The 15,280-nt window shown below is 39.0% G+C and overlaps 2 protein-coding genes across 2 annotated transcripts; one reads left to right on the plus strand and one right to left on the minus strand.

Moving 5' to 3' along the window:
- Nucleotides 1-268: 268 nt before the first annotated feature.
- LOC111027493 lies at nt 269-766 on the plus strand. The gene has a single exon (XM_022305884.1). It carries the CDS (start codon nt 269-271, stop codon nt 764-766), a length of 498 nt encoding a protein of 165 aa, XP_022161576.1.
- Nucleotides 767-12,287: 11,521 nt separating this feature from the next.
- On the minus strand, nt 12,288-13,193 carry LOC111027494 (protein ANTAGONIST OF LIKE HETEROCHROMATIN PROTEIN 1-like). Its single transcript, XM_022305885.1, has one exon. The coding sequence runs from the start codon at nt 13,191-13,193 to the stop codon at nt 12,288-12,290; it is 906 nt and encodes a 301-aa protein (XP_022161577.1).
- Between the last annotated feature and the right edge of the window lie 2,087 nt (nt 13,194-15,280).

The raw sequence follows: 15,280 nt of genomic DNA on the forward strand, positions 1-15,280 counted from the left end.
CTACTGCTAATATTATATTATGTGACAACATAATATAATATAATATTGTTCAGGGGTTCACAACACAAGCAATGTGGTGGTAGGGCAATATCTCTCTGGCCAGGAGAAGGATGTCATCCGGGAAAATCGTGGATACGGTCGAATTCAAAACACATGGTCCAGACCGCGGCAGGCCTCCAAACGCCTAGGCGTAAAGTGAGCCACGGATGGCGCTCCAAGCATCAACTATGATGGAATGATTATGCGGATTAAATAGCTCTGCGAGGTTATGAGGACCATCTGTAAATCAATCAGAATCAAGAGGAGTGATGTTCTGATCGCGAAACCGGATCAAGGCAGAGTGATGGAGTGCGTCGCGGCTCACTCTGTGTTCTCACACTTCCTGGAATCCGGTGATTTCACCAGATTCGCCGACTGGAGGTTTATTCATAGGGCTCGCCTCAACCTTGTGCCCTTGAATGAATCCTCGTCATGGAGAGCCGGTGATCGCAGACGTCGTCGATGTGGGTACATTACAAAAATCTTAGCCCACGTCGTCGATCACTGCATGCTATACACCGAACAATACATGGCGTGGTACAACTCTGTCGTCCCGCGAATCAAGAAGGCTGCTGGGCTTAAATACCAGAATGCCATTGGGACGGAGGGACTGCGTCCAGACTTGGTGCTGAAGAAGGAAACTAGTGTGCAGATTATTGATGTCACTATCCCATTCGACAACCACATGGCTGCACTGAAGGGGGTAGCCAAAATAAGCCAATTATAGTTTTAGAGACTTCGGTGCCAGAGGTGTCCAACCGTAGTCTCGAGGAAAAAGGTAAAAGTTAATTTTTTTTCCTTCCGTATAAATTATTGAATTATTTTTGTTAAAATGTTAGGGTCTCTCTGTTAGGAATAAATAATAATTATTATTATTCCAAAATATTTTAAATATGCGTAGATACCTGGAAAGTTTAAGACACTTGGGCCCCCTTGACAAATAAGTTGATTATCAAATAATTGAACAGTATTGGCAATTTCAATCATGTCCAGTGAGTATGTTAACTGTTTTAGACCTAACATTTTTGAGTCCTGGCGTTTTTGGTTTACAAAAAGCTTATGTTTAAATTACTTGATTGAAAAACAATTTGTTTTTCAATAATGATTTTTATCTCATTTGATGATGCTATATTTAGTTTATACAATGATACCATACATAAATCTTGGTATAATATCAATCCAACTGGCAATAACAATCCTTTGAAAGATGAAAATAGGTCCTTCAATAAATAAAATAGTAAAATAATATAAACTTAACAAGATTAGATCTAACTGAACATAAATAATAATTTATAAATACTTTTATAAACATACTTGTGAGGATACTGTTGTACATAAACGTTTAGATGGGAGTACACCAAATAATTCTTTTCTACAAGATGCAGGTACCATTGAATCACATTCGGCATTTTCAGACGTATTTAATGGAAAATTAAAAATTGATGGAATCGCACCTTTTTTTAATGCCATTTTTTTTTCTCTTTCCCATCACCTATAGTTGATTATAAAATAATAATTTAAAAAAAATTCTTAGAATAAATATTTTATATTTTCTTACTAAATCATCTGGTCCACTGTAAGTTGTGATCAAATCGACTTCAGTGAAATGTTCAGCACAAACGTAGGACACTTTATATTTATTATAGGGCCCATTTATTCTGACAATAATTTCATTCCAAGAATGGAAATCAGTAGCAGGAAATTTGAACAATGTTAGGTGTTTTTCTTTTAAACTCTTACACAAAATCACGGAACATTGCCGAGGCATTTTTAAAATGTATTTTAAACAATTTAAACTAAAACTATAAACTTCAGTCTTTAAATAGGTAGTTTCTTAAAATACAAATTAATGTTTTGTACTTATGCATCTAGTAGTTGTGTAGTACAACAGGTAGCAGTTACAGTCACGATTGTACCAAACCGAAACATTTGAGAGACATATCACTACACCCCACTCCCCCAGTCTATCGTTTCCAGTCCTGTATATTCTAGTCCGTGGTACTGACGAGCGAAGACAGATTTTTTGTTATCATATTTTTTTATTTTGATAGGTACCACGATGGTTTTAACTAGAAATATGGTACCTCTGGCGGGGGACTCTTTTGGCACCCCATACGCGATTCACATAGGCATGTCCTATCCATAATATATTATCTATGGTTAAACCATTACTACCTACTTTATATAATGTGTCTTATATGTTATCATAAGTATTTTTAAATACAATTTTTTTAATACATTTTAAAATTGGTCTTATTTTTGTATTATTTTGTAAATTCTATTAAATAATAATAATGAATTGCACAATAAATTATTTTAGCACAAAAATATTGTATAAAAAAGTTGAAAGTGGGATACTTGCGACAAAATATCTGTATAGATAGCTTATTTGGTGGCTTTTTTATTAAAAGGTTTGTGTTTGGGTGTCATTTTAAAAACTGCAATTTGTTTAGGCCAACCTTTTACTTTAGTTTAAAGCTTTTCGACTAATTTTAATTATTATTGTAATTAATTCATTTTTCTCAGTGATGATAATAGTCTTGATGTTGAAAGTTCCTATACGATTGTTGGTATAACTCAAAATTCATCATCATCTTCAAATAATTTGCATACCGATTGTTAATCATCTTTAAAATTTCGTGAACCACCATTTAGGAAACGACGTTGAACTTTTATGAATAAGGGCATCAAATATAACATTTGGAGTTCTGAAAGAACAGAACCAATCCACCAGACGTTACCTAAAATGATTGCTATTCACAAAATGTCATTATCTTTTTGTTCAACATCCGGTTTTCAACAATGTATGGCTATCGTCGAACCAAATTATTTAATATGCAAGAAGCAGCTATAAAACGAAGACTCAAATTATTTAAATTGTCAGTTGAATAACAAATTAAGAAATTCAAGAGTGTTAGTGAACATCTGACTGTTGGTCGTTAATGTCTCTAGAATCGTATATAAAAGCTACTGCACATTTTATTGATGACTTGTGGTGTCTAAAATCATACACTCTAACAACTCACCAATTGAAAGACCGCTCTGAATCATGCATGTCTAATACAGCTCCCAACCACAGTTGGAAACTGCTTTTAGTAAATGGGAAATCGAACAAAAAGTTATGGCAGTAGTTACTGATAACCGAAAAATGACATGTTCCACTCGTGATTTACAACTTGCTATTAAAAATGGTTTAAATTATGATAAAATACAACAATTAATTGAATTAAGTAGTAACATCGTTGGTTATTTTAAACATTCAAATGTGGCTACTCAATGTTTAAAGGCTTAGCAAGAACAGCTTGGCTTAAAAACGGAATGTGTAATTCAAAGCTGTAAAACTAGATAGAACTCCGAATTCATGATGTTCAACTAGGGGTGCATTCCACACCAGCCCGCAATTGATGTGTTAAAATTAATTGTAAAGCTGTGGCTGTGGAAAATTGAAGTAAAATTAAGAATAAAAGAAAAAAATTTGATCATATTATTAAATATTTATAATTGTAATCAAATATCATACATACACCAATATTATATACGTATAAATATAGTTAATATTGTGCCACAGAGGAAAAAATCGGACTTGTGCGCCGGGCTTAGGCCCCCCCCCCCCCAAACGTACAAAAGCGGTGATCAGTCACCCTTTGTCTCACGATCACGCGATCTGTGCAACGGAAAAAGGCTCACGTGGAGCTGGCCCGATGTCCAACCCCACCAACTCGGTGCAGGATATACAAAGAACGTACCGCACTCGGGGAAGCTCATGTAACAGGAAAGTATCCGCTTTACCAGTCTTAGGCCGCGAGCAGCGAGACCACTTTCTTGGTAGTACAGGTCGAGATGAAATCCGGGTTCCTCGGCGTCGCCAAACGCCAAGGAACTCCTCTTTCCAACACAATGCATGATAATAATCAAGAGCCTCGGATAGCCGCCAGATCCCAAAACAGTGGTCGGCGGTAACTGTGTTGGAGCAAGAATAGTTGGTTGTTGATCCGACTACTCTTGCGTTTAAGTGCCAGTTCTATGAGAAGGTATTTGCAACCAAGATAGGTGTCGATGTCCACAGTAGTAATGCCTACAAATCCGAAGCCAACGACCAAATTGTGACTGAAATGAAACATCTCCAATGGTCACAAGTGGAGAAAAGACTCCTGGCTCTGGTACAAACTAAACTCGTCTTCGGCTGTGTAACACCAAACGGAATTAACCGCGAGTCGCTGAAAAAACACAAGGGCCGCACCCTTGAAGTTATCATAAGGCGGAGAATTACCCAAGAACATCGTGACATGGTCGCGGCATTTCTGGATGAACTACAATGAACCCTAGCAACTCCTAGTACAAGTAGGGAAACGATGAAGGGAGGTGGATCCGGAGCAATGGTGATTGCGCAGCCGTTTGTGACCAAGCTGATAGATTAGATTGCTTGAGCCTGGCACAGAGTGCCATTCAACAGGCAGTGGTATAGCTAACCACAGTGTCTGGTCACGGAGTAGAGAAACTTCTTACTACGGCACGGTGTTTAGCTGATAGTGGCGTAGTATTTAGAATACGGCAAAAACAGCCGGGGCGTTAGAGCTCGAGTACGGGGTGGGCGATTGCAAGCAGGCATCAGTCCAGCTGATAGGCATAGCAATAGACGCAAGCCTGTGACCGTAAAGCGTTGAAGGCGGAGAGTTACAGGAGAAACGTATCAGAGTGGAGAATAATCCAGGTGCAGTGGCTGACGGTGTACTTGCGGGGGTCGACTCTAAGGAAGCTTTGCCTCAAGGCGATGAGATGATTAAATTCTGAGCGCCCATCATCAAAGGGCAGGACGATTCTCAACCACAGTCCCGGGCCGACCAGCCTAATTTGACTCATCTCGGTCATGCACTGTCATGGAACCAATTTCTCGCTAGGAGGTGACAGAGTCGCTCCTGAGCAAAAACACCACTCCTGGGCCCGTCGGATTTCCGGCCCGATAATGGAGACATCTTCAGTGTAACCTGATGGGTTGAATTTTCAACATGTTCAGGCGCCTACGGCTCCATACCAGAAAAGCTGATGAACATTGGGGCAAAAAGGGGAAACCCCAAATGCCCGGGCAACTACCGACCGAGCTCGATCGTGCGCACAGCCATCCGGCATTACCATCGGATTCTTGCCAAGTGCTTGGAAAAATTGTCTGGTGGACTATCGGCAGCGCACGTTCAGACGTGTCGATGGCGTGGCGGAGAATCTTTTCCTTCTCGACTTGGAGCTGAAGGATGCCCGCTCGCTGAAGAAAGGCCTGTGTCTTGCATTCCTTGACTTGTAGAAGGCGTTCGATACAGAATCTCATGTGCCCATAGCGTCCGCGATGCAAGTTGTGGGTCTTGACCCTCGCTTTGTGGAGTACATTCGCGGAACTTTCCGGCGTTCAGAGACTTTTTTCTAAGTGAGTGGACAGAGTTCGCGAGGCATATGTCCACGAAGTGGTGTTAGGTAAGAAACCCTTTATCTACGCTTTTATTTAATCTAGTAATAGACACAGGTCTACGAGCATACTAGAAGCCGTTGGTTTCACTCTTGGTCGAACCGTAGTGAATACCATTGCTTATGCGGATTTTGGTGGCGGAAACGCCCTCGGGATTGCGCCGGGCATGAAAAGTATTCACAAAACGGTTGGAGGTAACCGGTTTTATGGTAAATCCAGCGAAATGTACAACTCTCACCCTGGTCCCTTCCAGACGGGACGCGAAAGTCTACTCCTGCGGGGGTCCCTTGGTATATCGTTCGCAGGTAGTTAGATCGATGCGTTCGATAGTACGGCGTACGTAACGGCACTTAATCGGATTTCCTCAGAACCGATGAAGGCGCAAATGTGACTTGAGATTGCAAGAGATTACCTCGTTCCGAAGTTTATTAATGGACAGACGTTTGCGGTAACCTCAATACAGAGGTTACGATGTCTCACGTACGAGACGCGTCGTGCTGTAAAACGCTGGTTGAATCTACCCATGGCTTAAATATACAAGGTTATTGCACATAGCCAAATTGTTATCAAATAAAAATAAAATGGCAGCGTAAGGGTACGGTCCATATCATAATATAGCCAATATACGTCGTCCCCTTCATAGATAGGCCATGTATGCTTATCATTGAGGAACGAACATGAAAATATTTTGAGGATATAGAGGTCTTATTCTGTTGATTATTCTGTGATAAGACCGCTATTAGAATGAGAGGCATTGATAAAATTAGTCCTTCTCTCTTCCCCATTCCGGCACACGACCCTCTATTAAATATAGAGTCTATTTGGTTAATATAGCAATGGCCTATCCATTCTTTATTATCTATGGTCCAATTACGCTGCCATTTTAATTCCTTAACGTGATAAAATGACATAGTGGGGGAACTATTGCAATAACCTTGTATATTTAAGCCATGAATCTACCTATTTCGTGCCCTGATGCTTACGTTCACTCGCCAACGAAGCCGGGTGGCTAAGGTATTCCCGATTTTGTTCGCTTCGTACAAAAGAATCGTGGGAAAAGGCTTGTTAAGCTTAAGAATTCCGAGGTCCCCGCTGTTAACGAGGTGTACGGACTTTACGGTCTGTCCGTCCTCGCAGTCCCAAAAAGCGTTGGAGGGTAACCGTTCAAGGTTAGTCATATGCAAAACCTATGTAAGTGTGTGGATGAACTACTTATCACACGTCTTAGAAGCAGGTTTTTCAGGGAGCATGTCGTCCACATTGTTCGCGGGCTCCTCGGGGAATGAGGATATCGATAACGATATCATAGCGGCAGTGCGTGATGATAGTACTTGGAAGGTCCCTTTAGACCAGGGAAACTTCGACAAACGCCAGACGAAGATATCAGTAGGTGTGGTCCTCAAAGCGGTATGGGACTACATACTGCCACACGTCGAAACCGTGCCAGATGTGGAGAAAGTATGGGGAGCATTATGGGACTCACTGTTTACAAAGGGAGCGGATGTAGTAGCTGGATCGATGGTAGGGGTATGGGAGAACGGCTTACCATCTGGGTGGCGCTGGACGGTTGTGTTGGACACTATCATCAACATAGCCAGTTTCAAGGTTATAAGGAAGATAACGGAAGCGAGATTGGGAAAAACGATCCACGTAGCGACTTTATATGCGCAGGGTGATGATGTGATCCTCTCAACGAAGACCGTAGAAGCAGCGGCATGTATCATGGATACATACGAAAAATTGGGCTATGAAGTGCATCCCCTAAAAACGTTCATATCAACGAACAGAGCCGAGTTCTTACGGCGTAGCTACGAACCATCAGGAGGTACGGGGTACATAGCCAGATCGACTGTGGGTATAAGGTTCAGGAACCCAGCGTTGGAGAAACCAGTGACTAGGGAGGAGCGTATATACTCGGAATTCTGCCAATGGAACTTAATTTCACTCAGGGGTGCTGCTCCAACACAGGCGGCGGAGTGCTTCCTGGAAAGTGTCACAAACCAGGGCATCCCCAGAGACGACGCCATCAACTAAATATTGACTCCCAGTGCTGTGGGCGGTGGTGGTCTGGATGAGACAAGTAGATTCGGAGGAGCAATAGCTAGCAGGCTCCAAGGGGCGAGGAGATGGTTAACCTTGTATGTAGAGAAGAAGTACCGCACCCTTGCAGTGAGGCGCGGGTGTTGGGACAAAAGGATAAAGGACACCGAGTGGGAGCCGGATATACTATCCCAGCGGAAGTTGGATGCATCACTGGCGCAAACACGGGGCTACCGAGAGTCATCACTCATCCAGAGTGAAAAATGTGAATTTGTGGAAGTAGCACCAACGCAGTACCGCCGGGAGGTTTCACTCCTAATCCCGATGACATCTGGGACCTGGGCCACGTGCCAGTGCAAATCCGAGATCACATAAAGAGGCAGTCAGTGCGCGAGGGTACCGAGTGGTTGCACATGCATACTGCCTCTATGCCAGTGGTGCAGGCCATGCAAAAACGGATGTCTCGCAACGTGTACGAGAGGTACATACTCGGAGACATAGTAGCACCGGGCCCACTGGTTGAAAATGTGGGCAACCGGTACGGCCATAAGGCGAAGAAGTGGGCCAGCAATATGATAAGTGCTGCCTTGGTAGTAAAGAACATAGGACTGAAGGCACAGGCAGGAACATGGTGGGGAACCATGAGAGCGTTGGACTTGCCATGGCAAGAGTTCAGGTCCGAACTATTGGAGAAGTTCAACGGGGACGAGTTGCAGCCGAGTCTGCAATCAGAATTGCTGAGCACCGCTCAGACCAAGACCGAAACACTGGGGGAGTAAGTCCTACATAAGTACCAGTTGTATCGGAGGTTAAACCTTGGTCTGACAGAAGAAGCGGTGGTAATGACAGTGATTGGGCTCATGCGTGACGAATTTAGAATTCATGCACGTATACAGCGACTGAAATCGTTCAGCGAATTACGAGCGCTTGCCCATGTACTGGATGGTAGCAAGGCCGTAGTATCGGATAAGGCGGGAGCGAGCACCAGCGTACCACCAAAGTTAAAATGGTTGGATAAACGAAAAGTTGAGAGTGCTGGAAAATCCCAAGTACCGAATCCGAAGCAACGACTATCTTCGGGAGCAGGATGCAAAGTTTGTGGTAATCATGACCACTGGCAAGCTTCATGTCCAAAAAGAAAGTCGGAGTCGGGAAACGCCAAAACGACCGGCGGGACCGCCGGGTCCCGGCCGGCCAAGAAGTAATCGGCGGGAAAATCACGAGTCATCCGAAGAGAGGTAAGCAACGGAGTTCAACGCGGGCAGTGAGTATTGTTCCGGTACAGGAACCACAAGTTACAAGAACCGACCTGGGAGAACGGAACTTCGGAGCGTTACGGACCGGAGACCCGGGAAAGGGCCCAAAGAAATCGGGCCAGACGAGTTCTGAACCGGCGAAATCCGGTAAGAACGGAATTCCTCCGGAGAAAAACTTTGGTCACCCGAAGATTACCTCCGGAGTGCGGATCTGCCCGGTGAAAACCGTCGAGCCTCCGGAGAAACACCGGAGAAATCGCCGAAATCACCCTAGGAAAACCATTGCAAACGACGTTCCGGTGGAGGAACCACAGTTCGTGACAATGGACCGGGTAAATGGTTCGGTGATGGAAACGGTTTCCGGCCAGCTGGACAACAGGTCGGGAAAATCTTTAAGGATCGAAAATATTCCGGACAAATGTGAAAATCTCACCGAGGTGAGTTATCTTTCCAATAACAATGTCGCGGACAGTATTTCAGGTGATGCGGAACAAGATGAGTTAACACAGGAGTTGTTAATTTGTCCGGTCACATCCGAAGATTTTTCAGAGGAGTTTATTAATTATCCACGGGAAAAATGCAAGAGGAGAGACTCAGATACGGACTCAAAGTTTGAGTTGAGAGAGAACGTTTCTCGGTTTCTCGGGCCTACAGCCATTGCAACGGTGTCAATGGGGAAAACTAAAGTAACGGATGTTCCGTTACCGGCCATTGAACTAGAGTTTGCACTCGGGGCAGTAGTAGCGCTACTGGACTCCCAAGCGGCGAGGACATACGTCAAACCGTGGGTGGCAAAGAAGTTTGGCCGAAGTTTTACCGAAGAACCGGAGATTGTCCGTATGGCGAACGGTCGGACCCGAGAAGTTACGGAGTTTTCCGAATTTCGGGCCCAAATAGTGGATATGGAGGTAAACTTCAGAGCGGCAGTGTTAAACGATATCATTGGAGATGTCTTTCTGGGCCATGATTTCCTCGTGGAGCAACAAGTAGCTTGGGACTACAGTGGTTGCATAATCCACCTGGGGAAAGAAAGACGTGTTTCCGTGAGTTGGAGAAATCCAGTAACTCCGGTCACCGTAGGAGTGGACTTAACAACCGCAGGTTTACCCGAAGGAGAGTACGGTATGCGGGTCAAAGAAGTCCTATACCAATATCCGGAGGTATTCTCCGGAGAAGTAGGCAGAACTCGGGTGATAGAGCACCAGATCCGACTCAAGGATAAAAATCCGGTGGCTCTAAACGCTTACGGGTACTCCCGAGAGAAAAACGAGGTGATTGCCGAAATGGTGCGAGACATGGAGGAACAGGGTTTTGTTGAACCTAGCATATCTCCATGGGCTGCACCGGTGGTACTCGTGAAAAAAAAGAATGATTCACGTAAATTTTGCGTTGACTATCGCCGTCTGAACACGCAGACGGAGTCAGACGCTAACCCGATGCCGGATCTCCATGACATGGTCCGAGGAATGGGTGGAGCGAAGATTTACAGCACCATGGATTTGAAATCAGGATATTGGCAGGTGGGTCTCTCACCAGAGACACGTCCACTCACGGCGTTCAGGACCCAAAGAGGATTATTCCAGTTCAGGGTAATGCATTTTGGATTAAAAAACGCACCCGCCACATTTTGTCGCTTGATAAGCGAAGTCTTCCGTGGGTTAGTTGGTAAATTTGTGTTGGTTTATTTGGATGATATTGTGGTATACTCTAAGAGTCCCTGTCAACATCTAAACCACTTGCAGAGAGTCTTGGAGCGACTCCAGTCTTACGGTCTGACGTGCCAGCCAAAAAAATGTACATTCGAGGTGACACAGATCAAATTCCTAGGTCACGTCGTGGACGGTGAAGGAATAGACCGGGAGCCGGAAAAACTGACGGCGATTCAAGAATTACCGGTTCCAAAGAAGACTAAAGACGTGTTAGGCCGAGGCTATACACGGCGTTTTCCGCCGCGTTTCGTACGCCGCGTATTCCGCGGCGTTTTCCGTCGAAATCAAAACTCATTGTTTTATATTGAAGTAGCTATACACGACGGATGTAATACGCCGCGATTCAATCCGCGGCGGAATACGCCGGTCGGCTTGCGTTTTGGCGGACGAACGCCGGAATAATAAAAACGCAAACTGCTAATTTTATATTGTTTTAAATTAGGGTGGGCTATACTGGTGACGGAAAACGTCGCGTTTATACCATAATTTTATTATTACAATAATTTTACGTGAATATTCAATATTTTATGAATTTGCTTTAATTACTCAATAAATAAAAGATTATATATTTCACATTTAAAAAGTACCATCTAAAAAGCGAATAAGTACATTATATTAATTAATAATTGGTGTTTATAACTTGTGGTTGATTACCTAATTTTAATTTATGGGAGTATAATATTATGTTAAAGAACAATTTTCTAATAACAATTGTAAAAAAGTTCAATTTGTAGTGTCGTCAAAAAAAGTGGTAAGTATATAAAACTGCATTGAAGTCTTCTCTCATTCTCCCCCCTGACCAAAACTTGCGAATTGAGTACCTAACGTAAGAAGAATTGGGGAAGCATTTGGAACTTAGAACACTTTTGTGAATAAAATGACCTATATTAAAAACAAAAGATAATAATTGGCTGTATAATATACATTAACTATAGATTTCAATGAAAGTATGAAACTAAATAATATTTTCCATCATATTATATAATAGGTATCGTCTATACTCTATATATTTATAAATTTAAAATTATACCAAAGTATAAGCTAATCAAAATTAGTTAAATGTTTCCAACAATTGTCAGAAAAAAAAATGAAACAAGCTAATAATAAATTAAATTAAATGATTTCTGTTATATCGAGACTATAACATATAATACACTATAATATATAATATATATGATGGGATATTAAAACTATTTATACAAATTATTAATGAAAATCTATTTTAATAATACGCGGATTATTTTTCATACCACCGTGCTGTAACACACAGTTCAGTGTTCACTGTTCACCAACCGGTCTCGAGCTGTAGTAATATTTTGAAATTTATAATATTGTTAAAAGCTGTCAATAGGTAAGTAAAATTATTATTTTTTAATCGTGTTTAAAAAAAGTAATACAAATTAATTGTAGATATTATTGAATTTAATTTTCTACATAACAGACAAAAAACATGTCATTTGATACTGATCATTTCATAATATCAATTGAACAAAAAAAAAGTATTTGGAACACATCATGTTCGGACTATAAAAACCATGATGTTAAAATAAAAGATTGGGAAGAAATTGGAGAGACTATGAATAACAATTTTAAAGATTTGACGGAAAAACAGAAAGAAGAATTCAGTGAGTACATTATAATTATATTATTTATAACCACAATTGTTAATAAATTTTAATTTTAATTTAATCACGTAATAATACTTATACACTCATGATGATATACATTATTAGTAACCTACCCAATACGTCATAAAAATACATATTTTATTATTTTTTATATAAATTATTAAATTTTAAAATATTGCCACTCCAACTTGCCTTCTGGGCTATTAAAATATTTAGCATAATATTCTCTAACGTCCTTAGCATGTGTACCTGATGACCCTCGAAATATGATGTCTATTGGATCCAATTCACAACAAAATGTTTCTTCATAATTGATTCCGTCACGTCTTCGTACAAAATTATGTAAGACACAAGCACCTTTAACAATTATTTCGGCAAAATCAGGTTCCACAAGCAAAGGGGTATGAAACACTCTCCATTTATTGGATAGTATCCCAAATGCGCATTCTACAAAACGCCTAGCTCTCGATAACCGCATATTAAAAACTTTTTTCTGAACATCAAAATTTTTCCTAGGATATGGCCTCAATAAGTTTTGGTGTAACCCAAACGCTTCGTCACCAACAATTACGAAAGGTTGTTCTTGACCGTTGTCATCATTTGGAAGTTTTCTAACTCCGGGTACATTCAATTTATTTTCGTATAGTTGTTTTCCTAGGGCAGATCGTTTAAATATATGACTATCTCCTTCTCGACCATATGCACCTACATCCACTGTCAGGAAACAATAATTGGAATCAACTAACGCCATAAGAACGATAGAAAAGAATTTTTTATAATTAAAAAAGTCTGTTCCACTATGTTGTGGACTTATTATACGGATGTGCTTTCCGTCCACTGCTCCTAAGCAGTTTGGAAAGTTGGCAGTGTTATAAAAACCTTCCGCAGTGTTCAACCATATTTCCTTTGTTGGTATAGGCATCTCTAAGGGTTGTAATTTTGTCCATAATACCAATAAAGTTTCCTTTATTATCACACGAATCGTGCTTTTTCCAACAAAGAAATCCAAATGTAATTGATTGAAAGAAGCTCCAGTTGATAAATACCTGGTAAAAATAATAATCATTACTTAATTTTAAGATTTAAAAAACACTCATAAATGCCCATCCTTGAGTATTAATTTAGTTTTCAGTCTTGGACATTTTATACAATATTAATTATATTTTTTTTTATAAAAACGTAGGTACCTATAAAATAAATTCTAAATTAATCAAATTAGATTCATTATGTTACGTGGAACCTTGTATCAAATTTCCAATCCTTAGCTATAAAAGTTAAACATTTTATAAATTTTTAACAACTGAAGAATTTGTAAATTTTCAATTAAATACATTTCGTCAAAATTTGAACTTAAAATGGTTATAAAAAAAATTCGTGTCTATGTATTTCTAATATTTCAAACTGCTATTATATTAACTTATGGGGAACCTTGTATTAAATTTTCAAGTTTTTTGACACAACGAATAAAATTGTAAGGTCATTTATAAAAAAAAAACTAAAAAATATTGAAAATTTCAAATGTTTATAAATAACTTATAAAGATTTGAAATTGTTTGAATATTTTATCATGTATAGAAAATGCCTGTATAAACATTCAGTGAAAATTTCATGTTTCTACGGTAATTAGTTATAGAGTTACACCAATATCTAAAATTGAATTTTTCAAAAATTGATTTTGCGTAAAAATTCCCGTTTTTTCTTTATTTTATTTTTTTTGGTTTTTCCCAGCGCTTTTGAAAACTATTGGAAATTTAAAAAAATGACCTCCTTAATGCATCAACTAGATTCAATTTTGAACCAAATTTTGAAAATCAAAGCATTATTTCGACGAGTTATCGTGTACCCAGACACAAAAAAATTTAAATTAAAAAAAAAAACCACACAACATTGTAAAATCAATACATTCATCGCTCCACTCAGAATATAAAATGTAATACAATAATATTTTAAAATCATGTTTTCCTACATTCAATAAAAACAAACGAGTTTGCCAGAAAATTAAACAAATTTTTTTAAAGTGTTGGAAGTTTAATTTTTTCGACATTGAATTTTCAGAATTCTTATTTTGTATTGCAATTGATAATAAATAACTGTAGTTAGGTAGGTACTTAAAATGTTTACTAAATATTTATTTATCATTTTCTATTAATCATTCATTTAATACAAGCAAAGAAATTTTTTCTGCATTCAATGATTTTATAAATGTGCATTATATATATATAAACATATTGCAATTTCAACACATATTGCAGCTTGCAATTTTAATTAAATATATTTTTCTCAATATTGTTTTAGTTAAAGAACTTCAAAAGAAGTGGAAAAGTTTACGTGATGCATTCAGAAAAGAACATACCAAGTACGATAGATCAGGTTCTCGAGCATCAAAAAAAGCGAAATATTGTTATTATGATGCTTTGTCATTTTTAACACCGACATTTGAAGTTCGACAGTAAGTTTAACCTATTTAAGTTACAAAATAAACCAACTATATATTTATTACTTACTTATAATATAGGATTAATAGTCATAAATAATGTATTGATTTTACAATGATATGTGTATGTTTTCTTTTTAAATTTTGTGTGTGTGTGTGTGTGTGTCGTGTACCCGATAAATAGTCAAAATAATTCTTCGATTTTAAGCTTCATTATATTTTCCGGTGAGAAAATGAATCTAGTTGGTTCTTTCAGGACGACAAGGGGTAAAATTTTCAGTAGATTTCATAACCACCGGAAAAAAACGAAAACAAATTAGGGAAAAACGTGATTTTTGACAAAATCGATTTTGGTTTTTGGTATATCTATAACTTTAAAATAAAACACCATATATAAAATATTCACTGAATGATCATATATGGTATTTTTATACACTTAACAATTTTCAAAATATTATGACTTATGTTGAACTATTTATAGGCTAATACAATTTTCAATTACTATTATTATTTTTTCGATTATTGATAATCACAAAAATTTCGCTTTGTCAAAAATATTGAAAATGTAATACAAATAGGTTCCTCATAAGTTTTTAATAGTAGAAATTAAAAAAAAAACTATTTGCGCGTAAATCTGAATAATTTTGAATGATCATTTGAATTTCGAATTTTGACAAAATATATATTGTGCTTTGTGCTAAAAATTCTTAAAAAACCTC

Source organism: Myzus persicae, unplaced genomic scaffold (assembly GCF_001856785.1).
Source record: "Myzus persicae strain clone G006 unplaced genomic scaffold, MPER_G0061.0, whole genome shotgun sequence".
In the NCBI taxonomy this organism is placed as follows: domain Eukaryota; kingdom Metazoa; phylum Arthropoda; class Insecta; order Hemiptera; family Aphididae; genus Myzus; species Myzus persicae.

Coding starts and splice junctions, on each gene's coding strand:
- LOC111027493 (XM_022305884.1), top strand. CDS start 269: ATGAGGACCATCTGTAAATCAATCAGAATCAAGAGGAGTGATGTTCTG.
- LOC111027494 (XM_022305885.1), bottom strand. CDS start 13,193: ATGATTATTATTTTTACCAGGTATTTATCAACTGGAGCTTCTTTCAAT.